The sequence below is a fragment of the Desmodus rotundus genome, chromosome 4 (genome assembly GCF_022682495.2).
Source record: "Desmodus rotundus isolate HL8 chromosome 4, HLdesRot8A.1, whole genome shotgun sequence".
Classification (NCBI taxonomy): domain Eukaryota; kingdom Metazoa; phylum Chordata; class Mammalia; order Chiroptera; family Phyllostomidae; genus Desmodus; species Desmodus rotundus.
This window is the reverse complement of record NC_071390.1, coordinates 142724565-142749325: the sequence shown is the minus strand read 5'-3', so window position 1 is coordinate 142749325 and position 24761 is coordinate 142724565. Positions and strand designations below refer to the sequence as shown.

The 24761-nt window shown below is 39.5% G+C and overlaps 1 protein-coding gene across 2 annotated transcripts in view; it reads left to right on the top strand.

The window, feature by feature from the left end:
- Positions 1 to 24761, top strand: part of PIP4K2A (phosphatidylinositol-5-phosphate 4-kinase type 2 alpha) — a 155823-nt gene that overhangs the window by 116968 nt on the left and 14094 nt on the right. For both annotated transcript variants that reach the window (XM_045183904.3, XM_024576307.3), the window contains 2 exons: positions 6768 to 6914; positions 11941 to 11979. In XM_045183904.3, the coding sequence (XP_045039839.1) occupies positions 6768 to 6914; positions 11941 to 11979 (186 nt within the window). The remainder of the gene's footprint in view (positions 1 to 6767; positions 6915 to 11940; positions 11980 to 24761) is intronic.

Sequence of the window (24761 nt, the reverse complement as noted above, 5' to 3'; positions counted from 1 at the left end):
GACGACGAAGTCACACTGCTGGGCAGGCCCAACCAAGCTGCAGCCAGCCTGGTGGGGAGCGCTCAGGAGCACTGCATCCAGAAGCTCCTGTGTTGGGCCAAAGCGACAGGAAGGCAGATCCAGAAGTAGCTGCCAGCTGAAGGCTGCTGACAGCTCTACCACTGGGCAGCAAGGCCTCTCAGAGCTCCTCAGCAGATTGATGCTTGGAGCAGACATTCTGCCTTTTAATTATAACCAGTGAGTGAATGCCACCTATACTCATGATGGAGTATTCTTTGCAAAGTCACTTCATCTTCAATGATGATATTATTTATGGCTTTATTATAGTGTAACAAAGGGAATCAGGGACATCAGTGTTTACATTTGGGCTGTATTCTGATATATCTCAGTACTAAGAATATTTGTAAACACTGCAGAGGAATGTTTGTTTCTTTTAAGCCTAATTTTATTAAGTAAAGCAGTAAATTTTAATGTTTGTATTAGCTTAAATGTACTCATCTTTACTTCTTCCTTGACTTCAAAACTATTTGAAACCAAAATAAATTTTATTAACTGACACTTATAGACCATTATCCCAAAATATCAACTTAAGGAAAATTTGCATGATTTATTTATTTGGTCATTCTAAAACAAAGCAATCCTTAATTTCAGGCTGGCTTCCTCTTCCCTATTTGTCTGTCTGTCTGTCTGTCTATCTATCTATCTATCTATCTATCTATTTATCTATCTCTGTGGCTCTCCTTTTTCATGCAAAGCCTTTTGTTGGAGTGATCTATAAACATATCCAGGGACACAATAAGGATTACAGATAATTTAACCTTTCAAAAACATTTAACTGAAACAGGACTTACTCTTGTAAGTATGAGTATTGAAGTATTAATTTAATGCTATATTAAATTGTCACTTCAAGCCCCTAAAAAAAATGAGTGGAACATGATAATAATAGCAATTTCCAAAAGCAAGAGCCAGGTTCACACCGTCATGCAGAGATATAAATATTTATCTTCTGCAGTTCCTCACTTAGACTCCTCTCTGCTGAAATGCCAGTCAGCTGTGAATCTTTTAATGGCATCTCATTTTTGCATGAGAAGACCAACAAATTGGGGGTTAATAATACTTGTTATTTTTGTTCAGTGCCTAAGAGCAAAGGAAACAGAGGTTTTGTGGCTGTTGCATTTTATGTTTTTTTAAATTCTGATTTCACCACATCAATTTATCATTGCATTACAGTTCTGACAAGCCCAGGGTTATACAGGAAAAAGTACTAAGAAAGACTGACAAAGATATTAAATTTGCCGTTATTGATGACACCATGGAATCTTTTACATGTAGATTTTTGAAAAGATAGAAAAGAGTAAAAATTGTTAGTGTTGGAACACAGGTTACAGACAAAACATTGCCAATGTTGGGAACACTTTGAAAAACGCAGAAGCCACTGTGTGATAAATAACAGAGTGAGGTGATATGAGGTGTCCAGCTATGAAAATGCAAAAGCTGAAAGTAATTGAAACAGTATTTTAAAACGCACACACAGGTGATACAGTGAATTTAACACTGAGAATATGGACACTGACGCCAACTATAATTGTGATTGATTTAACTCCATATAGTTAGATAATTGATGAATATCAAGTTAACATTTTCAAAAATTCAGGAGGAAATGTTCAGTGCCTATTCAGATGAAAGCTCAGTGACATCGCTGAATTGCAAGCATCTGAAAGCCACCACGACAGGTACCAGACAGAGCTGCTCAGTTTGAGGGGACAGAAGGGTGCAGCTGCAGGTGACTTACAGAGCCCAGAAGGGTGGAAATAACAGCCTCATTGTCCACAGATAGGAACACTTTGGGTAAATGCCATATCTGAGGGGTCACTGACAGGAACGCTGTTCAAAATTGTGCACACTCGGCCTGTGCTCTCACAATGAACCGTCTCTTGTCTGATGTGCGCTCTTAACTTCTGAGCCACCCGTGGATGGGCAGTGTCGAGTTTGGTCAGCTGGTGGCCTTATCTCTCTCGGAACCTCAGAATGGCCCTGGGCAAAAGTGCACAGACTTATCTGACTTCTGGCAAGGAATCCACTGGGCTACACTACAGCGCTGCGTCTGTTGAGTCTGTAAACAGACATTAATACAGCAGATAGGGAATGGCAACGACCGCTAATCATGTCCCTTGCCAGTGGAGAAGGACTGACTAGCAGCCACATCAAGGCAGTGGTTGAAAGTGAAAGAAATATTTTTATCTTTCTTAAAGAGTGGCCCTCAGGATTAAACTGTAGTTCTCCATTCTTATAATCTGGAAATTAAGCATGTAGAAGAGAGGAAGCACAGCTTCCTTAGATTGTCTTGTGATCAAATCAGGAATGTTAAAAAGAAATTAGTAGATGCTGAGGATGTGTGTAACTATTAAAAAAAAAAGATGTTCATGCCAAATAATTGATTATTTTAAAAAGGCATAATATGGTAGTGTCCCCAATACCCCCTTTTCTTACTATTTTGGAAGCATTTATTTACAATTTACTTAGTTAATTTGTTAATGATGTTTAAGTTCTTGAACAGGGGTTAGAAATATAATTTTTTACTTTTTAAAAATATTTACAAAAAGATTATCTCTTTTTATAAACAAATACATACCAAACATTATTCATTTTTGGAAAGTCTTTGTCTTATGAGAGTCCTTGAAATTGGGAGCTTATATTATCCATTTGAAATAGAAAACATTTCTCAGAGAGCATTTTAAGAACATCCCAGGTGCTCTTAGAAGTCTTCCTCCCTTGCCTGGGGCTTTCCTCCTTTTCCACCCCTCGCCCCTGGGTCTTGGCTTCAGTCACTCCTGCTTGAGTCATTGGCAGTCCCTGAGTCTCATTTCCTTGCTCTTCACTTTCTTTACAAAAACCCTAGACACCAAGTACTATTATTACCCCATCTTCTCCAAATATGGAGACACAGAGAGGTTGACTCATTCACCCAAGGTCACACAGCTAGTGAATGTGGAGCTGAACCATGAGGGCGCCTCCCAGCAAGATGTGGCTGAGTTGTGCTGAGTGCCCAGCTAATGCTGCGGCCGTAGATTTCCAGTCTCCCTGGCTGTGGCATTACCTTTCGCAGCTTGTGTGTTTAGGAATTCTTGTAGATGTGCCCAGCGGGGTTAGAGTTTGTACACAGCATTTTCTGGGTCAGCTGGTGAAAACCTGGGAGGATTAACATTCAGGCCTCTATGTGTCAGCAGCCGCATTCAGGGACATATGGTGCAGTGGCCCGCAACCCTGGTGTTCACAGACCCAGTGAAAGCTCCTCACCAAAATGAAACAGTGCACTCTTTTCCCAGTGCCCCCACGCAGAAATTCAACTACTGGGTAGAATTTTCTTCTGCAAAGTTTTGACCTGTAAATGCTTTCTCAACCTTTGGCACCAACTGCAGCTTGCCACTACTGGAATCTAATATGACAGGCTTTAATATGGTTTGCGTTTTTGTACATATTTATATACTCAGGAGTTTTAAGTTTATTAAATCTGTTTTTTCCAAGTGGTCATCAAAGAGTGTCGTAAGAGAGCCATACCTTTGAGAACGAGTACACATAGAAATTTGCTGATGCAATAGACCAAATTTGATCTATTTTTTATATGTAGTAATTTATTGAATCTTAAAGGTAGAGGAGTTGTAGAATATAATCTGTATGTGTGTCCCCCCTCCAAAAAGCCTGTCAGTGACTTTCTGTGTAGCATTCAGGGGTTTCATTGACATCCTCATCAACATGAATAACAGTATCCACTGTCCCTCGTCGCTCTGCGGGTCTGTGCACAGATTTTGATCAGACATCTTCTACTGGCAGGACTTTGAAAAGACAGGCCATGATGAGAATAATCAGAGCAGAACAGCACAAACTAGGGTTAAATGGCCAAACTGAATCTGGTGTGGGCCCCCAGGGGCCCCCAAAACACCTGTGCAGGGTCTCCCTCAGAGTAAACACAAGCATATATCTGTGAGTTGGTTTGGAGCATAAAGCAGCAGATATGTGTAACACTAAGGTTTTTTATCAGAGTTTTGAATGAAAATAATAGTTATTACCATTGTCATCTGCAGTAGGCAGAAGGGTATAGTAAATTACGAGAGACATAGTGTGATGTATTTTGACATACTATTATCTGTAATCCTCACAGTAACCTCCAGGTACAAATTATGCTGCCCACTTTCTAGAAAATGAAACTAAAATGATGAGTGATTTAGTAAGTTGCCCAAGACCCACAGCTAATAAATGGAGGCACCAGGACACATGCACACATCTTTGGCTCACAAACCTATATTCTTTCCACTGTGGTTATTATACAATGCAGCAAAATGTAGACTATCGTAATCTCCGTGTTTTTAAGGCCTATCCAAAGGCCTTTCTTCAGAGGTGAGGGACAATAATCCCTTTGAGTTCTTTAGAGTAGATTTGAGATATTTTCTCTTCAACCAGGGGCTCTTTACCACCTGTTTTGTGTTAGCAAAACTCAAGTTAATTTACTTTTTTTTTCCTTATTTTTTTTTATTGGTATTCAATTATATTTGTCCCCATTTTCCCTCCATTACTCTCCCCTGCCCTACCTACCCCCACCTCCCACATTCAATCCCCCCCACCCCCACCCCTGTTGTCTTTGTCCATCCTTTATACATATTTCTTGATGACCCTTCCCCTTCTTTCCCCCATTATCCCCCTCCTCCCACCCCTCTGGTCACTGTCAGTTTGTTCTTTATTTCCATGTCTTTGGTTATATTTTGCTTGCTTTTTTATTTTGTTGATTAGGATCCACTTATAGGTGAGATCTTATGGTATTTGCTTCCACCACCTGGATTATTTCACTTAGCATAATGCTCTCCAGTTCCATCCATGCTGTTGTAAAGGGTAGGAGCTCCTTCTTTCTTTCTGCTGCATAGTATTCCATTGTGTAAATGTACCACGTTTTTTTGATCCATTCATTTACTGATGGCCACTTAGGCTGTTTCCAACACTTGGCTATTGTAAATTGTGCTGCTATGAACATGGAAGTGCACAGGTTCTTTGGAATTGTTTCACCATTCTTAGGTTATAATCCTAGCAGTGGAATTGCCAGGTCAAAAGGCAGTTCCATTTTTCATTTTTTGAGGAAATTCCATACTGTTTCCACAGTGGCTGCACCAGTTAGCATTCCCACCAACAATGTACTAGGGTTCCCTTTTCTCCACAACCTCGCCAGCACTTGTTGTTTATTGATTTGTTTATGGTGGCCATTCTGTCCTGTGTGAAGTGGTATCTCAATTTATAGTTTTTTGAAAGGAGAGAAGTAAAATATGTTCCACTGATCTGACTTCAAATTAAGAACAACATGAGGTGAAACTCTACTCAGAAAATATATCAAATTAAATTACCACAGCTCAATTACAGTTAGTAAGATTTTTAAAGGCAGGAACATCTTTAAAATATGCCAAACTCTAGGTGGCAAAAATCTAACTCATTCTGATGCTGTACTCTTTTCTTTAATGAGAAAACTAGGCTTTTAAAAAAAACCTTTTAAAGTGGTTAATATTATCAAGAGTTGATGATTGACAGTGTTTACCACTAAAAAGTTTGAAAGGGCTTTCTAACTCTTATTTTTATAAAATGTTCATTGAAAACAAATAAATTCAAGCAATATAATTTTTTTTAAAAAAGAAAATAAGCAGAGTTACTTCAAATTCCACCATTGCCATTTGGTGACCATTCCTCCAGGCTTCTCTCTGTAAATGTGCACAATGTATACAATTTATACTATTTTGGAAGCGTAACAGTCATGCTCTTCCTTAGTCTAGAGATTTCACATACATGTCATGGACATAGATGAGTTTTTCTGAACTTATTTCCATTTTTTAAATTGTTTTATTGTTGTTCAAGTACAGTTGTCTGCACTTACCCCCCTCCACTCCTCCCCACCCCAGCCATCCCTACCTCCCTCCCCTTCATTTTAAAGAAAGGAAATGTAATTTTCCCTTGGAAAATACAGTGGGACCCTTTTGATAAATATTGGCTTTCAAGAAGTGTCTCCCTCTTGTGGCCTTTTAGAGTATGGTCATGAAAGACTTCTAAACTCATGTTGTGTTTCTGCAACTCTAATCAGAAATGGTGTCAAAACTGGGAGCCATCCAACGGACTTGATGAAACCGAGCACGGGGCCAGAGAAGCTCCGTCTGTGCCTAGAGAGGGAGCCCATGCTCCATGGTAGCACGCACCCGCCCTTGACGCTGTTGCTCTGTGAGCAACTTAGCCCCAGAGAGTAGTCTTGAAACAGAAGAACTAGCCCAACCCTAGGAGCTTGTAACACTGGGCTCTCTCCACAGTTTCCTTTTTAATCTTGACTTCAACACTGTTAAAAGAGCTAATCTAAGTGCCCAAGTGACTCTGCCTCAAACTCAAAAAGTCATTATCATGGCTTCTGGGAAGGAAGACGGAGGCCCTGGGTAGAGGCTAATTTCACTTTAAAGTAATTACAGAAAGGACCAATCACTGTTATATCCAAGGTTTGACTCTACAACTTAGTTTGAAATGTTAGGAAAAATATATCTTTGGACGTAAAGTTGAATTTTTCTTATCTGTATATACATAGAGAACACAGATCCTGTATTAAGCAATATAAACATAGTTATTTTCTATAAATAGGACCTTAATGATTGGAGGGTATCATTTTGTATAAACACTATAGGCAGAAGAGTAATATTTTACATTTGAAAGAGCACCTTTTGATTGGATTTTTTTTTTCTTTCTCTTTTGTGCAGTATATAGTGGAATGTCATGGGATCACCCTTCTTCCCCAGTTTCTGGGCATGTACCGGCTTAATGTTGATGGAGTTGAAATATATGTGATTGTTACAAGAAATGTGTTCAGTCACCGTTTATCTGTATATAGGAAATACGACTTAAAGGTGAGATTGATTTTATTAATTTTTCTTGATAATGAAGCTGACTCATCCACATTGCAAACGTTATCATTGATCATGCTAAATGCTTCCGAGGTGCTCAGAGCTTAAATCACCAGGCAGCTAGCAGTGTACTCTGTGGGTTTACCAGAAGATGCTTGTACATATTAGAGATACCATGTCTAGTTTATTCAACAAATATTTCTTGAACACCAGCTATGTACCAGGCACTGTTTTAGGGGCTAGGAATAGTGTGATGAACAAAACAAACCAAACCTTCACTCAGGGAGCTGACTTTCTGATTGGTAAAGGCAGACAGTAAGTGAAAGTAGTAGGTAAATCATATAGTATATTCGGAAGTGACAGATGCTATAGATAGAAGTAAAAACAGGAAATTTTTTTTAAAATAGCCATTATTTCTTCAGTTATTTTTGTTACCATCCTTAATCTTTCCAAACACCAATTCCACATGTATTTAGCCACTTGAATTTGTCTCATACCTCATTGACAGTCTATTCATTTCTTTAGTATTTTTAACCCCATTGTTTTCATGCTGAATAAGATATATTATCGTGTGTTCATGCTCACTGAAAAAAAAAGAAGACAGGGAAGTATGGGGAAAGGATGCAGTTTTAAACAGGGGGTCAGGTAAGGTTTCACTGAGAAGCTGATGTGGAACAGACCCAGAGGAGATGAGGGGATGAGCTGAGGGAAAACATTTCTGGCAGAAGAAATAGGCCCCACAACCAGCTATTTCAAAGACATTGAGTGAGAGGCAGACCACTGGAAATTTTGAGTGGAGTACATTGGTCTGACTTCTAGGATCACTGACTCAGAGGCAGAATGTCCAAGTTAGGAGTTGGCAAACTATGACCTGCCTGATGGCAAATCCGATGTGGCCAGTTTTGTAAATAAAGGTGTGTTGGAGTATCACCGTGCCCGTTGTTTCTGCATCGTCGTTTGTGGTTGCTTGTACGCTCTAATGGCGAAGGTGAGTAGAGGCACTTATCACAGAGGCCCTGTTGGACCACACAGCCTAAAACATTTACCTTTTGACCCTTTTTAGAAAGTTTGCCAAGCTTTGGTCTTCATCAATGGATTTCATATTTTTTGAACTCAGTCTCCTTCATACTCTTAAAAGAGGACCCCAAAAAGCTTTTGCTTATGTAGGTTATATCTACCAATATTTGCAATGTTAGGGATTAATATGAGAACTTTTTAAATACTTTAATTTATTTAAAACAATAAAACAGTTACATGTGAGCATATTTTTATGAAATAAAACTATATCTTCCAAAAAATTGAGACAGGTGGCATTGTTTTACCTTTTTGCAAATGTCTTTAATGTCTGACATATTAGATTAAATATGAGACCGTTGCAATGTCTTATCTGGTTCTGTTGTCTGTTGTGATGTTACTTGATTGAAGTGTATGAAGAATGTCAGATCTTACACAAATAAGGGGAGGGGTATGTTATATTAATTTTGCCAGAAATTAGTCTTTTGATTTCCAAAATCTGACAAATGGTAATTTCCTAAAGCTTATGTGGAATCTGCAATCACATCAGTGAACTTTTATACTCTTTTCATTAAAAACATTATACATTATGAATAATGTTTTTATTAAAAAACATTATACATTATGCCTTGGTTGTTTGGAATAGATGGCTTCACTTGAGTTATGTGATCTTCCAAATATTGACACATTTCATTATATGATATCAAGAAGTCACTAATATCACCACTAGTCTCATGAGAAAAGTCTTTAAGTGTTGAGAAGCTATCAGGCTCAGGGTGGTGGACACAAGTTTTTAAACTTCTAATTTTCACCTAAGAGCCCAAATTTTTACCACTGGCAACAAATCCTGTTAGTTGTTTTCCGCGAAGTGACGGCACACAGCGCCCTGCATGGAGCCCAGCCCAGCAGCTGCGCTTGTCTTTGAGCAGATCTGTGACGAGTGCTCAGGCATGAATAAACACAGGCCGTCTGTTGTTCCTTCCAGTAAAAATGCTGTTTCCTGAAAAAACTGGCTAGTTCAGCACATAACTCAAACCGTCACAAAAATGACTGTTCTTAAACCATTCATTAATGGACAGAATGCTTTATACATACTTCCCATGCAGAATATCAAAGAGCTGTGTACTCCAGGATCAAGATTTAATAAAAATAAATTTTATGGCTTCCTTGCTTCCTAAAGGACATTTGTGTCTTTAGATACAGACACAGACGCAGATATAGTATGATAAACTTGACTAGTACCGTTTGACACCACCGCTGGATTTGTGCTAAACTGCTGTCAGCCTTACCCACCATTGTCTCTGCAGTATCCAGGCAAATACCAAACAGTGAGTAGTAAGGCAAGTAACATCTCAGTGTTATTATAAGGATAGTTTGACTTTGCAGATCCCTGAGAGGGTCTTAGAGTCCCAGGGGGCTGAATCACACACTTTGAGAAATGCTAACCTAGGGCAGGGAAAATGGTCTAGGTTTATCTCCTACCCTCTAGAGTTTAAATTCACTATACAGGCTTTCCAGACACAGCCTTGGTCAGTCCTGCCTTCAGGTCGTAACCCTTTTGTTCACTGGAATTGCCCCAGAGGAAATTCCAGCCACTGCACAGGGCTCTTTGGCACCATCTCTCTCACAAAGGCTCTGCTGAGCATTACAGGACTCTTCACCGGTCTGCCTCTTCCATGTGAGAAGCCAGAGTGACCTCTGAAGCCACATGTCCTGTTTTTATCACTTGTCAGCTGTGTGCAAGTTGTTGAACCTTTATAAGCCTGCTTCTTCATCTGTAAAATGGAGATAATTTCCCCTCCCTGGGTTGGTGTGAGGATTCAGTGACATACATACAGGCCATATCCAGCACAACACAGCATATGGAATTGGTCAATAAATTTTGGTTGCCTCATCCGTCCTACTAGTAAGTGTTTTAAAGGAAAATTTTCTGTCCTACTTATTTTTTTTATCCTCCTGAAATGCCTAAAAGAGGACATCTAGTAAATATATCTTGATGTAAATTATACTTGTAGACTGAATATTAGAGTTTTAATTTGCCTTGGACTATATCATTTCATCTCCCTTCGTAGCTTGTAAAATAAGTAAACTCTGTTTTTGCCAGTACTTTCAGTTGTGATGGAACTTGGACATCTGGCTTCCTTTCATGGCTCAAACTCTTGGCCTTAACTTACAATAACCTTACTTTTCTGTTTTTGTTTTAGTTTTTTATTCTGAATTAATTTAAACTTGGATGAATTTTTTCCAGGCTAATGATTTGCATTTACACAGAGACGAAGCTTCACTGAGAATCCTAAACAGGGTTATATTATAAGTAGGAAAAAAATAAACACACACTGACCAAAAATTTGGTTAAAGATACAAAAAGGAGTAAATCATTTCATCTTCTATCCAATAGCATAAGCAGTGTTCAGGTTTTACAGATGTCCCCATGTTTTTTTCATTTGGGAATATTCTTTGTTAGAAATCAGTGAACAAAGGAAGGTATATGTGGCCCCCTGTTCAAGAACCCCTAAAGGCACAAAGGGAGACCATTGCAAGTGATGGCTGTGGGGTTCAGATGGCCGAGGGGGTATGCTGCAGTACAGAATGGGTTTTGCTTCATGAACCATCTATATTGTCCACCTTTATTTGGTGGGTCAGCTTTGTGCTCCTCTGACTTATCCCCAAGAAACTTCAAGCAGTTTCACTGGCTGGCAGCAGGGTCTCTCAGATCCACCAGGCCTGGGAATGCTGAGCACCAGCGGGGTGGAGAATTGACACCCAGAGAGACCACAGCCTGGTCTCAGCGCCCTTCCCCTGTACAAGGAGTCTCCTCCGTCAGCGTCTCCTCATCTGTGAATTACAGTTCACACACATCCTGATCAGTGCCTACGCTTTACTTAAATAGAAGATGGTCATGGAGTAAAAGTTTTGATTTCTTAAAGTTCTGTTTGTGATTGGCTAATGCAAGTATTCTAGGGCAATAAATGTCTGTTTAAGAGGTGGTCAGGTAACAAATGACTCCCCGGACCTTGTCGCAGTTTGGGTGTCCAGTGCTGGAGGGGAAGGGAGGGGAAATTGGTCTGCGATCCTTCTCCAGCCATTTATTTGGTGAACATTGAGCACTGCTATGTGAGATACCATGATGGTCACTGGGGAGCACAAAGAATAAATAGTCCTTGTACTGACATAGTTAGGAGGAATTCACTGGCCATTTGTTTCCCAACTTTTCTTTTGCTTTAAAATCTTCCACAAACAAAGGAAAATTTCTCTGCTGGAACTTTGCCCCAACAGCCCCTTGTCAGCATCTGAGGTCAACCCCAGAGCTCTGAGGCATAGTTTTGAAAACCAGTGCAGTAGAGGGGAAATTGCAGAGATCAAGGACTGTGTTTTCTTCCACTTAATAGCTCTGTGCTCATCCTAGAGCCTGGCCCAGAAGAGGTGCAGGTATATGTGTGTGAGAAGGGATCTCCAATGCGAAGGAGGGTGAAGTATATACAGGGTCTTACTCATAGTAACTAAGAGAATGTATTCATCACTAACTCTAAAATGGTATTGAGGCAGTCAGAGGGTGAGGACATGTCTACATCTGGAAGAATAATGTAGGACGAGAGGCATCTAATGCCCCAGTGGTCACTGTGGACAGCTGATGTCCCACTTCTCCTTTGAAGATCATAAGACCAACCATTTCTGGCAAATGATGCAAAAGGAAGAGTATGGTTTTGATCCAGTGTTTAGCAAGGTACTGTTGCGGTGATCATCAGATTTTCTGATTTCCAGCAGGAGGACAAGAACCAGAGAAAAGATAGCACAGGTGACGTGATAGGGAAGGAGTGAAGGAATACCTGCAGAAGGAGCAGCACACCAGGCAGAGAGTAGTGAACACAGAGGAGACAGAGCTCACTCAGGATGAGGCTCCAAAGCAGAGTCGGTGCTCATTTATTGCAGTGTCTGCCCTGGAACGTTCGCATATTTTAAACATGAAATCCAGTGCTTCTCACATGCAAGTTTTTATTGTTTCTTTGTGTTTCAGGGCTCTACAGTGGCCAGAGAAGCTAGTGACAAAGAAAAGGTAAGTGCCCTGGTGTACTCACCATGGTCCTGCGCGCATGCTCGAACAGTACCTCCTCATTCTTTCTTCCTGACTTCGACACTGTGATCATTCCCATGTCCCCTTCCCTGCACCGGAGAGAAGCAGGTTATTGAACTGGAGTGCTTTGCTTTACTTTTCTTCAGCTCAGCTGTCCCATACCTCTTGGGGTGAATAATGAAGTCGTTTTTAGTTTTAAATGTGGTTGGAAGAAACGGTTAACATGCAGCATGGTCCTGAAAACACAGCCATCTGTGTAGTGATGAAGACTGGCAGGAACAGCTCAGCCGCAGGGTCCTAGCCCTACACTTGACCACGGACTAACCAGGTGTGACCTGAGCAAGTTTCTTTGCCTCTGTGAGCCCCAGTTTTCTCACCTGTAAAATGTTGGCTTGCATGATCTTTAAACTCCTTTCCAACTAAAAAATATTAAAATATGACTTAGAGTATTTTTTACTTAAAGAATTAGGGAGGAGAGACTACATCGTTTTATGTTTTCCTGAGTCACTGGGCAGTAGGGAATATTTGAACTACATTTAGTTTATTGTGTAAGATTATAGACAGATTCAACTAAAGTCAATTTCATTAGGAAGCTGGGAAGTACTTTCTGTATGAAACCTAAACTGTGCACCATCAGCCTTGCTTATATGAAAGGCACCTTTATACTCTTAGTTATTCCTCTTTCTCACCTTGGGAAATCTCTCTTTTTTTTAAAACCAAACCATCTGAAAGCTGGGGCTCAGGTTTCTGTTTTTGTTTTTGAAACTAAATTCGTTCAGAATGATATCATTCAGTTTTGATTTGAATTTGGAAATATACTTAATTCATTCAGAAGTGTTTGTGAATGTCTTTATGGTTACTATCCCAGCTTCTGGGACTAAAATAGTATACCACACAGACACATCTAGCAGGAGATACAGACATTAATAGGAAATAACAGTGCCATGTGATAGTACTTTGATAGGAAACATGTAGCAAGAGTACCTGATTACAGCTTGGTGGGGCCAAGGAAAGGCTTCCTGGAAGAGGTGACGTGTGGACACTTGAAGGATAAGTAGGAATTAGCCAGGGTAAAAGGCAAGAATGAGCAGCATGTGCATGAGCACAGAGGGGGCATGCTTGGTGCTTTAGCTGGAGGGTGAGGTGAGGCCAGTAAGCTGGACCAGTAGGAGAGGCTGTTGAAATAACCCAGATGAGATGGTGACCTGAGCTGGGACAGTGGAAAATAATAGATTATAGAGTAATTTAGGAAGAAGAATCCAAAGAACCCAGAGATTGAATGTGGGAGGTGAACAGAGTCAGGGAGCGTGTGTGGAGGGAGGGTGGGGTTAAAGATGACGCCCAAGTTTCTGGATTGGACAGTTGGATAGGTGTTGATCTCACTCTCTGAGAGAGGGAGCAGAGTGGAAGGAGCAGTTTGAGAAGTCAGTGCAGCATCAGAACAGAGATGTCCAGTGGGCATGAGAGACTGCAGAGAGAGTTTCAACGGGAAGAAATGGCTTACTCAACATGGTGTGGGCAAGTGCACTTGTAAATCACCCATCATGAAATAGACAGACATGCTGAAACAGCCTTCAGAAAAATTCACTGAAGTAGAACACAGCCTCTCACAACAACGCCAGCTGGTACACTGATACAGATGGGTTCCTAGAATATTCACCTAGCTGGGACAGCCTATACTAGAAGGGGCCCACCCTCCAGAAGGTAATTCCCATGAATCATGAAAATGAAAAAGGAATCATTCATTACACTGACAAAAACATTATTTTGAAGTCATATATGGTACCAAAGCATTTCATTCTAAGTCTTGATTTAAAAATACAAAAGTAGTGAAATAAATTGTTTGGTTTCATACTGTATTGGCAAAAGCACCCATTCATATTTCCTTAATTTGTGGAATATAGGAATTTTTTAAACTATATCCATGTCAATATATCTTGCACTCTGTACACATTAAAATCATCTACACAATTGCCCTGGGGAAGAATTTAATGCGCTTTACTTTCTGGGAGTTCATGGCAGCTCTTCTTCCAGAAGGAGAGGCGCCAAAAGGCCACCCACCTGTCCTAGGTTATAAGTGCTCTCTGGGAAGGGATGAGAGATAGTCTCTTGAAGATATGGAATGTAAGTGTAATTAATATCAGTAATTGATGAAGGGGAGTATGCCTGCTGCCTGCTATAGGACATGATGTCTCCTGGATATGGCAAGTTGTTTATATTCTAGCCACAATGAGGTAACATTGACTAAAGTATAACACAAAAATAAATGAAATGTATTAATGGAGCTGAACTTGTGAAAACATCGAGTTTTTAAGTTCTAAAATTTTTTTTCGCATTTTCCTTTTTAGTCCAATTTTCAGTTTTTCTCTCCATGATCAGTTAATATATTTGTCCAAAAAAGCATAAAACTATACATATTTATCACTGTTACCTCTGGTTAGAAATATTTGGAGAAGGCTAAAAATATTTGTTTTCTACATATTATCCTTTCATAAATGCAAGCTAAAGGGTTTGCAAGAATCTTATGTCCATTGCTCTCATTGTGTAACCATGTTCTCTACAAAATGATTGTCCTGGCGCAAAGAACAGTTTTCCTAGAGGATCTCCACTGACATGGCTTAATAAGTAATCTGAATTCTTTGTTTCCCTTTCATTCGAGTCATTATAACTTTTAATTTCCCATACTTTTAACTTGTTGATGACAAGTTTTAAAACTGTCATTTCAAATATTTAGTGATAGAGGTGCAGACAAGTCCCATCCCTTCTACTTCAGCTTGACATGTAATTAGTGTGATTACATTAGCATAATAATGAAGATGGAACTGAAGGAAATAAAGAAGTTATATTCCAACAATAATGGGATCACTTTCATGGCAACAAGTATCAGAACATGCATGTACAGATGTCTTAAATTTTTTAAAAAGAGCAGAACAGTGCTTTTATTTTTTTTAAACCGCTGTCAAATTCTGACAGCTGCTATGACTTGTTTTATTCTTTAATTCTTTCCTTTTTAATGGAAGGGCATCTTCCATTCATGGCTCCAGCAGTTTAGCCTCCTCTAAATGAAACAGAGAAATGCGAATCTCCCTGGTGGTCGATCCTTTCACAGCTGCGCTGCAATTCCAGTGTGACATCAAATTAGTAATTATAGCTGAGCAGACTGCTTTTTACCAAATGACAGTCTTAGCATGCTGCCAGAAAGCAAGCTACTCAGCAGGGAGTCCAGGGAAGTAAAAGAAAACATAACTGGACTCGCTTGATTTCTGAAGGATTCGATCTGACTCCTTAAAAAGCCTATGTTCTCGAGAGAGAGTCCTGGGGATTCACAAATATGCATTTTGTTCATCGTTCTGTACAGTTCTTCTCAAAACTCACGTCTGATTTTATTAGGTAAAGTAGAGCCTGTGTAATGGAGTCATAGGGTCACAGTAAGAAGATTCTTTTTAACATATAACCTTCTCCCTGGAACCCATTTGAAAGAAAGCAGCTGCCCTGCAATTGGCATTGGGGTAACTATATTGGCAATAATCATTGTTGACACTTTGATAATGGGCTACAACAAGCCGTCTTGTCAATTCTTAGGCATTGTGAATTGCACTAGCAATTAAGTGACTGTCACCATCTCTGACATTTTACCTATTACTGACTGAAGTTTCAGGAGAATTAATCATTAATAACCACCCTCACATCGAAAAATGCCTTCCTAAAGCCGGTTTCAGCATTTCTTTTGTGATCTTTAGATTGTTAACACATTATAATTAATTACCACCTCTATCTGGTTCTTCAGGCTGCAGTTAAAGGTAACAAAGAGGGCAGGCTCGGAGCATGGGGTACAAAAGCATAGCCCTGTGTCCTTCTGGGAATCTTTCTTTGGCTACCAGTTAAAAAGTGCTTCCTTTTCCACTGTTAGTGGGTGATCAGTTAAAGGAATATTGTCAAAGTTTTTAGGCCCTAAATCAGCTGATGCTTTAACCTGTAGAATTTCTGTTTGCCAGCCGCTGTTAGGAACACCTATCCAAACACCCAAAATGCAAGGAAAAGTTTTCCTTCAGAGCAGAGCCAGGACCTGTGTTTGGCCTTAAGTTAAAGGCACTGGTAACCTCTGCTTCATGGCCCAGAGATTTTATAAAAGGGGACTTTGGGAAAAGGGCACCCATCATAGTGTTAGGGATTCCGAGTCCCAGCCCCTGTGCTGCCGTTAATGGAAGTCCGGGTTTCGGGGATAAATCATTTGTCCTCATTTATAAAATTAAAGGATTTTATTGTATCATTGCTTCTCATGCTTTAGTGTTTATACGAATCTCTTGTTTCAAATGAAACTTTCCCCTCCTCCAGAAGTGCACTTCAGCTACAGGCTTAACTTTGAACAAAGTCCTGGACTTGGCAATTGATAAAATGCTGCTTGCTTGCAGTATAGGTTAAGGCAATTGCTATTATTAATGGAAAAAATGTTCTGAACCATCATATGGTGTCAGCAGATGTCTGAGCAAGCTCTACCCTGTGACATACACCATAGGCGTTATTCTGAGAATTTTTAGGATTCGGTTCATCTGGAATTTTCCCAACTGGTAAAAGCGGTATGTGGAAAAGGAAGATCACAGGCAGTGACTTGTGATCATCTTTTGGGTGACAGTGTGAAACTCCTCAAGCCAGCTTGGCTTGAGGTGGTGTAGAAACCTCAGTTTTCTTACATTAATTGTTTTCACTGGCGTGAACTCAGTTTAGGGCACCCCGAGCACACATGGAGCACTGCTGTTAGATATGAGACTTTTTTAAGCTGACAGCTCTTATTCAGTTGGTTCCAGAAAGACTTGGAGTGGAGAGAAGACTTCCAAAATTTAGTATGGGGCCTGAATTTAAGCCAAGCTGCTGCAGATGTATAATTGTTAAAATAATGAAATTACATTGTTCAGTAAGTATTAAGCCAGAAACTACAGGACTCAGCAAACATCTTAAGTTTTCAGACTTTGATACTTTTCGATTATCACCATTGATATTCATGCAGAAGAACCTTCTGATCAGATTGTAACAAACCTATTTTGTAGATTCTGTTTGCAGCGTGACTGTTTTATCACAGCCTGTGGAGGAACACCAACCTGTCACCTTTGACATCACCACTAAAAGGGCCATTATGTTCTGAAAAATATGACAATTTATAAAAGAAATGCATATCACTTTTTAAATGTTAGTTTGAAAAATTTAGGGAAAATAAATAACCATCCACTGGGTTCTGACTTCCTTAACAGTTCCAAACTGCAAAATTATGATAGTGCTCACCCGGTTTTGTGCTTCTTAATTGTAGCGTTTCACAAGTACGTTGAGGTATTGTGACAAGTATGTTGAGGTATATTCTCTTCCTACATTTACACATAAACACAGATTCGGAATAAAAACTTCCACATTTAGTGCTGGTCACAGATGTATACACAACTGTTGGATCATCTCCCGAGCCATGAACTTGTTTAGACATCGTGCTTATATTGTTAAAGAGGGTTGTTATATGTACTTTTGTGAGAAAACACCTGTTATCTTTGCTATTTCTGTATGAACTTTACCCATATTCACTAATTTGCCTATTCATATATCAAATTTGTGGCTTGGATACATTTGAGAAGCAGAACTGATTTATTATAAATCTCTTAACATCTCTTATTACCCCCAAATTGATACTATATATATTCAATCAAATTATCTTTATCCTAGCTCCAGGGTCAGGATTACCTAAAATATTTCTCCCTTACAGAAATATTTCTGGGGTATATTTGCAGCCCCACCGACTGACTTTTAAGAAGTGTTTTTTGGCAAGCTTGGTGAAAGAGGGCTTAGTCTTTATTGCAAGTTTATTTTCATTTAGGTGAGCTTGTGGTAACAAGTAAATCAGGAATATAAGCAGTTCCTAACATGAGACAGTAATTAGTACAAATTTTTTATGTTGTGTATCCAGCTCCGAGGGTCACAGTATGGCCCATCAAAGGGACCCCAGGCAGCAATCTTTGACATCAAGGCTTACAATTAGACTTCCTTTAAATGGGTTGCCAAATGAGCACATTGGAAAAGAAAAAAGCATTTCTTTCTGAAATAAAAGTCCTTTAACCACAGAGTACTATGCTATATATTATCCTTTGCATTGAAACCTTCGGGCACCAAAATCCTGTTTGCGTTAATACTGAAGTGTGACAGGGGTACATTTTATCTTCCTGCTGAGGTTTCCATCCAGCTAAAAAAAAACCGAAACAAAACAAAACTTGGTTCTGTGTTATATAGATTTTGGCTTCGTGCACTTCAGATACATGTATTTTTTTCCTATTGTTAATGACAATGTAAAATACAATAGACAATTTTTGTATAATTTAATGTAATTATTGAGTGATGATAAAATCCAATGTCATTTTAGTTTGAGTTCTGTGGATCTAAAGTTATGTTTTTGATTATAAATACAGATTTCAAATAACCGATTTTTATAAAAGTGTTCAGTCATCTACAAGATAAGTAGACTTTAAAGTCTCAATAAAATAAATCTTCTGTAGAATTTCTGGGTTTACTAGCCTATAAAATATTCGCTATTACTAAACTTCTTGAAATGACAGCAATCACACATCACACACAGAGCCTGACGGAATAAGTAAACAAACAGGTTACCTTCCATTTGAAAGAAATAGAAAACTTAAATACTTTTGATAAACATCTGCAAAATTTTCAGTGATTTGGAATTTTAAAAGTTTTTATTAGAAGTGCTAAGTATTTTTATATTAGAAGGGAAATTCTAATGCCTCATTCTTCTCTCCTTCCCACAACTCTGTTGGGAAGAGCAGGTGCCTCCTTTGCCCTCTCAGAATCTGCGATTGCTCTCTGGCCACCGCCTTCACTCCCAGGCCTGTGTCCACTGAGCTGGCCGTGGGAGCACAGGCTCATTCCTAAAAATGAGCTCTAATCTTAGCTGTTAGTTCTGCATATTTTTCCACTTTTTATCTCAAACCCTGGCCAAATCTTTCCTCCAGGATTGTTTAAGATCTTCTGTGGAACCTTGGGGGATATAATAAGTAATGATTTATGTTCAGAAGCACTTACACATTTAAAATATGATCTTCAGGTGTTGGGTATCATCAGGCTCTGACACAGAGCCTGACGCAGTTTATCTGGACTAGCACATCCATATTCACTCGTATCTTAGTGATACATAGGCCATGTTGACCATGACTAATATTGTTACATAGCATGGTTTTTACCATTGAAGAATGTAGACTTGCTGAGGGACAGCCTATAATATCATGCTTTAAAAGAAACCAAAAGCTTTTCACCTAATAATATAGTTACAAAAGGAGAAAAATATTATAATGAAACAATTTTCTTTTTACACCTGATAGCAAGTTAAATGTTTCCCATGAACTTATTACTCTCTAGTATTTTGGTTAATGTTTTCTGGCTACAGGATTTCAGTTAGTGAATTTTTGCTTCAGGTCAGGAAAACAGCATTCACTAAATTACCTACTCTTATGATGTGCTCACTGAGGAAAAGTAACCCATAGAGCCCTGGCTGGTGTGGCTCAGTGGTTGAGTGCCGGCCTGTGAACCAAAGGGTCTCCAGTTCAATTCCCAGTCAGGGCACATGCCTGGGATGCAGGCCAAGTCCCCGGTGGGGGGCACATGAGAGGCAACCACACATTGATGTTTCTCTCCCTCTCTTTTTCCCTCCCCTCCCCTCTCTAAAAACTAAATAAATAAAATCTTAAAAAAAAAAAAAGAAAGAAAGAAAAAAATAACCCATAGAAAATTAAGGTAAGACAAGAGTCAGCAAATCTCTGGTTTTGGCCATATATTTAAAATTATTAAATTTTATTTCATATCAATAAGTACAAATTTAAGTACTTTATTACTCTTAGAAGTTAATTTACCCAATTTTTATTCTATAGCAACATTTTATTGTCATTCGGGTTTCAATAAGGGTGTTTTCAGTGAGGTTTTGGATTAGGGAATAGCTTTTATAGTGGACCGCAGAAGTTCAGAGAGTGAGGTATGGAGCTTGAGTGGACAAGGCAGGGGAATACGAGCCTCTGGCCAGTGTTGCATTTAATGCACCTAATGTACCTTCTGTTCCATGTCTGATGCAGTGAAATGAAATAATAACCTTGCACTTGTGTATGCTAGGTTTGTGTGCTGCAAGTAAAGGGCGTGTCTTCAAAATGTAAAGGCAATGTGTAGAAAATTCATGAGAGACTTTTGTGACTAACAATAAAACCTGAAAACAAAGGAAATTTTAAACATGGTCTACATTACTGGTATCCCAAGTTTAAAGAGCTTATTTCTTTAAAAAATTAGGAAGGATAAAAGAACAGCAAGTCTATATTCTTCACTAGTGAGAAACACGCTATGTAACAATATTGGTCATGGTCAAAAATGGCTTATGTGTAACTAAGGCGCACACTGATATTGAAGAACTTCTTATTGCCAAGCACCATGAGTTTTGTTTCATTTCGTCCCTACACTAGCGCTATTAGGTAGGAAATATTAACTTCCCATTATATAGGCAAGGAAACTGAGGTTTGGTCACATTAAGCAACTAGTTCAGTATATCACAACTAGTATAAAAATGTTCAATATGCCAATGTTATTGTTTTAAATCTTGCTTTGGATTTAGTACTGATGAGCTTTACTCTAGATACTACTAGCCTTACTCAAGACCATGACCAGCAAATAACAAGAATAACCCGCCATTTGGCAAGCATTGCCGTAAGCTTTATATAAATATGAACTTGTGTAATCCCCACAACAGTGCTGTTTGCTAATCCCCAATTAGAGATGAGGCAACCGAGAGGTTAAGTAACTTGCTCAAAGTCACACAGCTAATTGGAGGAGCTGAGATACAACCCTGGTGGCTGGATCCAGCCTGTGCTCATAACCTCAGGCTTCAATCTGTGTCCTAATAGAAACTGTGCTGAGCTGAACAGGGGTTTGGCATTGCCCAGTAGGAAAGTGTGAGGGGTATTCATCTGCTAATTTTATCCAAATAGTGGAAGGAGGATAGCTAAGTTGCAGGGGAAATGGTGTCTCTTTGCTTATGCTTTTAGCTGTGTTTGTGCATTTCCATGTCACATTAATAGAGATAAATGCCACTTGGGGCCCAACCCACCCCAGTAGAATGACCTCACGGAAAACAGAAATTAACTTTGTCTCATTAAACTTGGGCTGCACTCACTCAGTGCAAGTCTCATTAAACTTGCACAGCCTCGCTCAGCCAGCCAGGGCCTGGGAGCAGCTCCCAGTGGCCCAGGACTGGGCAGGCTCTGGAAGGTAGCAAAGCAGGTGCCTCCCATGCCTCGCCCTCCTTGGCAATCACCTACCACCAAGTACCTGTGTGGTACCCCCATCACACTTGGAGGCTCCCAATCTACAAGGAGCTGGCAGGAAAACGTAACTCAGACCAAATAAATAAAGACGTAACCTGCTACCACTTTAAAAAGATTGCTGACCAGTGGCTGGATGCCAGCCTCAGAGAGTCCATAGTTAAGAAGCATTTCTGAGCTGATGTCTTCAGCTCTGGTGGTTTCTTTCACCCTCTGCCTGGTTCTGCATTGAACTAGAAAGGGTATGAAACACACCCATTAAAGAACCTGACCCAGTGACTTCAAGGCTTTCCAAACTCATCCTAAATGGAAATAATCCAGTGTTGCAAAGCAAAGGGTAGAAGCCGTCACTGCCCACAATGATTTCTGGGCTGCTCTGCAGACATCACCCTTGTGGGCAGTGTGACACTGAGGATTTAAGTTCATTAATTCATAGCATAATAGTTTTCATCTCTTTTTTTAATGGCATGTTTTTAATATAAATGTTGCTCATTATCAGAGAGATAACTTGAAATTTTTTAAAAAGTAAGCAGTAAGGTTTTTTGGAGGGTGAATCATCATCAGGTGACTTTGTCAGCTACTACTTAATAGAAAAGCACAGCTGATTTAAACTTCTTTTCTAAAGAAAGTGTTTATATGCATGCTCAATCTTTAATATCAGTTTTAGGTCCATATTGAATGCTAACTGAAATGATGATGATGATTATGGTGATAACAAGTGCCACTCGCTATTTACATTTTTCACACAGGTTTTGGTCGAATTTTCAGAACAACCCCACCCTAGCCAAGTGACTAAGTGAGGCTTCCTGGGTTCCCATCTCAGCGTGAGAACTGGCTTACCAAGCTCTCCTTCCAGGCTGTGAGACCTTAGTTAAGTTGCATAATCTGTCTAAACTGTTTCCTTATCTTGTAAAATGAGCTTAAGAATAGCTATAGTTCATTTATACAATGGAATACTACTCTGCTGTAAGAAAGAAAATTTTACCCTTTGTGACAGCATGGATGGACCTGGAGAACATTATGCTAAGTGAAATGTGCCAGTCAGAGAAAGATTTATATGGGATCTAATGAACAAACAGAACTAACAGGCAAATAGGGACAGACTCATAGATGGAGAGCAGGCTGACAGCTCGGTGTGGGGAGTAGGGTGTTGGAGGGGCAGAGGGGATCAAGCAAAAAAGAAAAGAGAAAGAACTCATGGACACGGACAACAATGTGGTGATTGCAGCGGGGAGGGGGTGTTGGGTGGAGGTGAAAGAGATTATGGGGGGATAAGTGGTAATGGAAAAAATGCAACAAAAAATTATATTTAAAATACAGAATAGTCAGGGTTGCTGCAAAGAATAAGTGAGATGAAGCACTTAAGTAACTTGAAGTACATGAGTGCTTACTAGCACGGGACCTGCGGCAGCTGTGGTGGTGGTGGTGGTGGTAGTGGCGGTGTTTTCCCCATTCCGCACGTAAGGCAACAGCCTGGAGGGGTCCAGAACCCTGGCCCTCATTCCTGGCAAGTAACAGGTGGAACCAGGATTGGAAGCTCAGGATTAGATCTCTAAACCCCTGGTATTTCTAAGCTCTCTGCCATCCTACAGACACTGAGGGGAAGTGTTTTTAGACCAGTGTTAGATTCCTCCAGCAGTTGCCCTGCTAAAGATCTGCCTTTGCCTCTTCAGCTTTTCAATAATATAAGCCCTTAAATCTTTTAACCAATCTAGTTGCTCTTTTTAAACCCGATGCAACTAAATACATCCCTAGTGCCTGTGAAATTCACAAGGAAGCTTAGTGATGTGGTACAGGGTGTCCAGAGTTTTATGAGATAGGATTATGCTTTGCCTGTCACATGAGGCAATTCTGCTGGGTAAACCTGAAGTGGCATTCATCTTCATTATGTGACTGCCATTACAAACACGTATCTAAGGTGTCGTTTACTGCCTTGTTTTTGGTCTGTCATCCCTGCCTTCAGGTTTCTCTCACTCACACACAGGCACAAAGTCCCTCTCCCCTTCTTTTTTTTACACATTTTAAATGAATCATGGCGTTAAGGCAGATGTCTTAATCCTTAACAACCCCCTCCCCTACACAGATACCCCAAAACATAGAAAATGCTCAAGGTGTCTACTAGGAGAATCAGAATTCTTCTCCATCTGTGCTTTTGTGGGTAAATCTGGCTTCAACTCCTTCTTCTAAGGCACTTCCAATTTTGTATTTTTGGCAGGGCTCATTGCCCCTTGAATATGCTTAAACTTCAGATTCCTGCATTTTCTTCATGGTGAAACCTTTGTGTTTGTAGCTCTAGTGGAAGAAGAACTAAGGATCCAGTGTGATTGACTCAGACATTTAATATTAATGTGCTAATTTACATTCAGAGTTTTCTTTTACATTTATCACTTTATTTTAAAGTTATTAACAACAAACTTAGGGGGTTAGTCTGCCAAACCCCTCTCTCGTTTCTGTGGAAAATGGTGTTACATTTTTATTTCCTCAAGACTATGACTTGGCATAAAAGTATTTACAAGTAGATCAGTCTCCCCGCCTCGCCAAGAATTGTATTATTTATCTGTACGTGTTATGTACTCATGCTGTCCCTTCCAGCCAATTTGCTTTCCTATCTTTCATACTAGAGGAGATTACAAACTCCTTTAGACTAAAATTGTTGACCTGTTCATTTTTGCATTCTTGTACATTATAGTCATTCAGTAACTGCTTATTGAATTGAATCTTTGGATTTCTGAGCTTCGCTATACCTACTTTGTAAGGATAATTGAAATTCTGGCAGTAGTTATTTCAAATTCAAAATTGCAAAACTATTCAAAGTTCTTAATGTTAAAATGAGTAGCAAAGCTACCAATTTGGATTTACACAATAATATATGTGCACGCACGTGCACGTACAGATGGATGTGAATAGTTTACATACATGTGTGTACTTTATAAAATAGGGTAAAAGTGAGCAATTTAGGTATTTAAAAGGTGGTAGTTATGCCCAGTGGCTTTTCTTTTATTACTCTGGATAAGGGGGCAGGGGCATGGGGACCAGGAAGGAGAATATGTTCTTTCCTCGGATGTCTTTTCTCATTTAGTTCACACTTATGGAAAAGAGAAATGTTTAGGCATTCATTAGTACACTAAGAAAGAATATATTATGTTGGATTCTTTTCAAGTGGAAGAAGTAAGCAAGGTTAGCTGAAAGGATGGGGGAGGAGTTTTGAATGGTCTTAAACTCTCTCAGAATGCAGGTTGCACAAAGTTAAGTAGATTCCACACTACTTTAAAACCATATGCCTGTATTGTCCTATAGCGTAAGCTAGAGCTTTTTTTCTGCTTATGACCCACGGTTTGATAGTCTCCTATTATTTAGTGTTGGTTAATTTAAGTACAGTTTAGTTGCCAGCTCACCACCCTCTTGTTTATTTGTAAAGGGTAG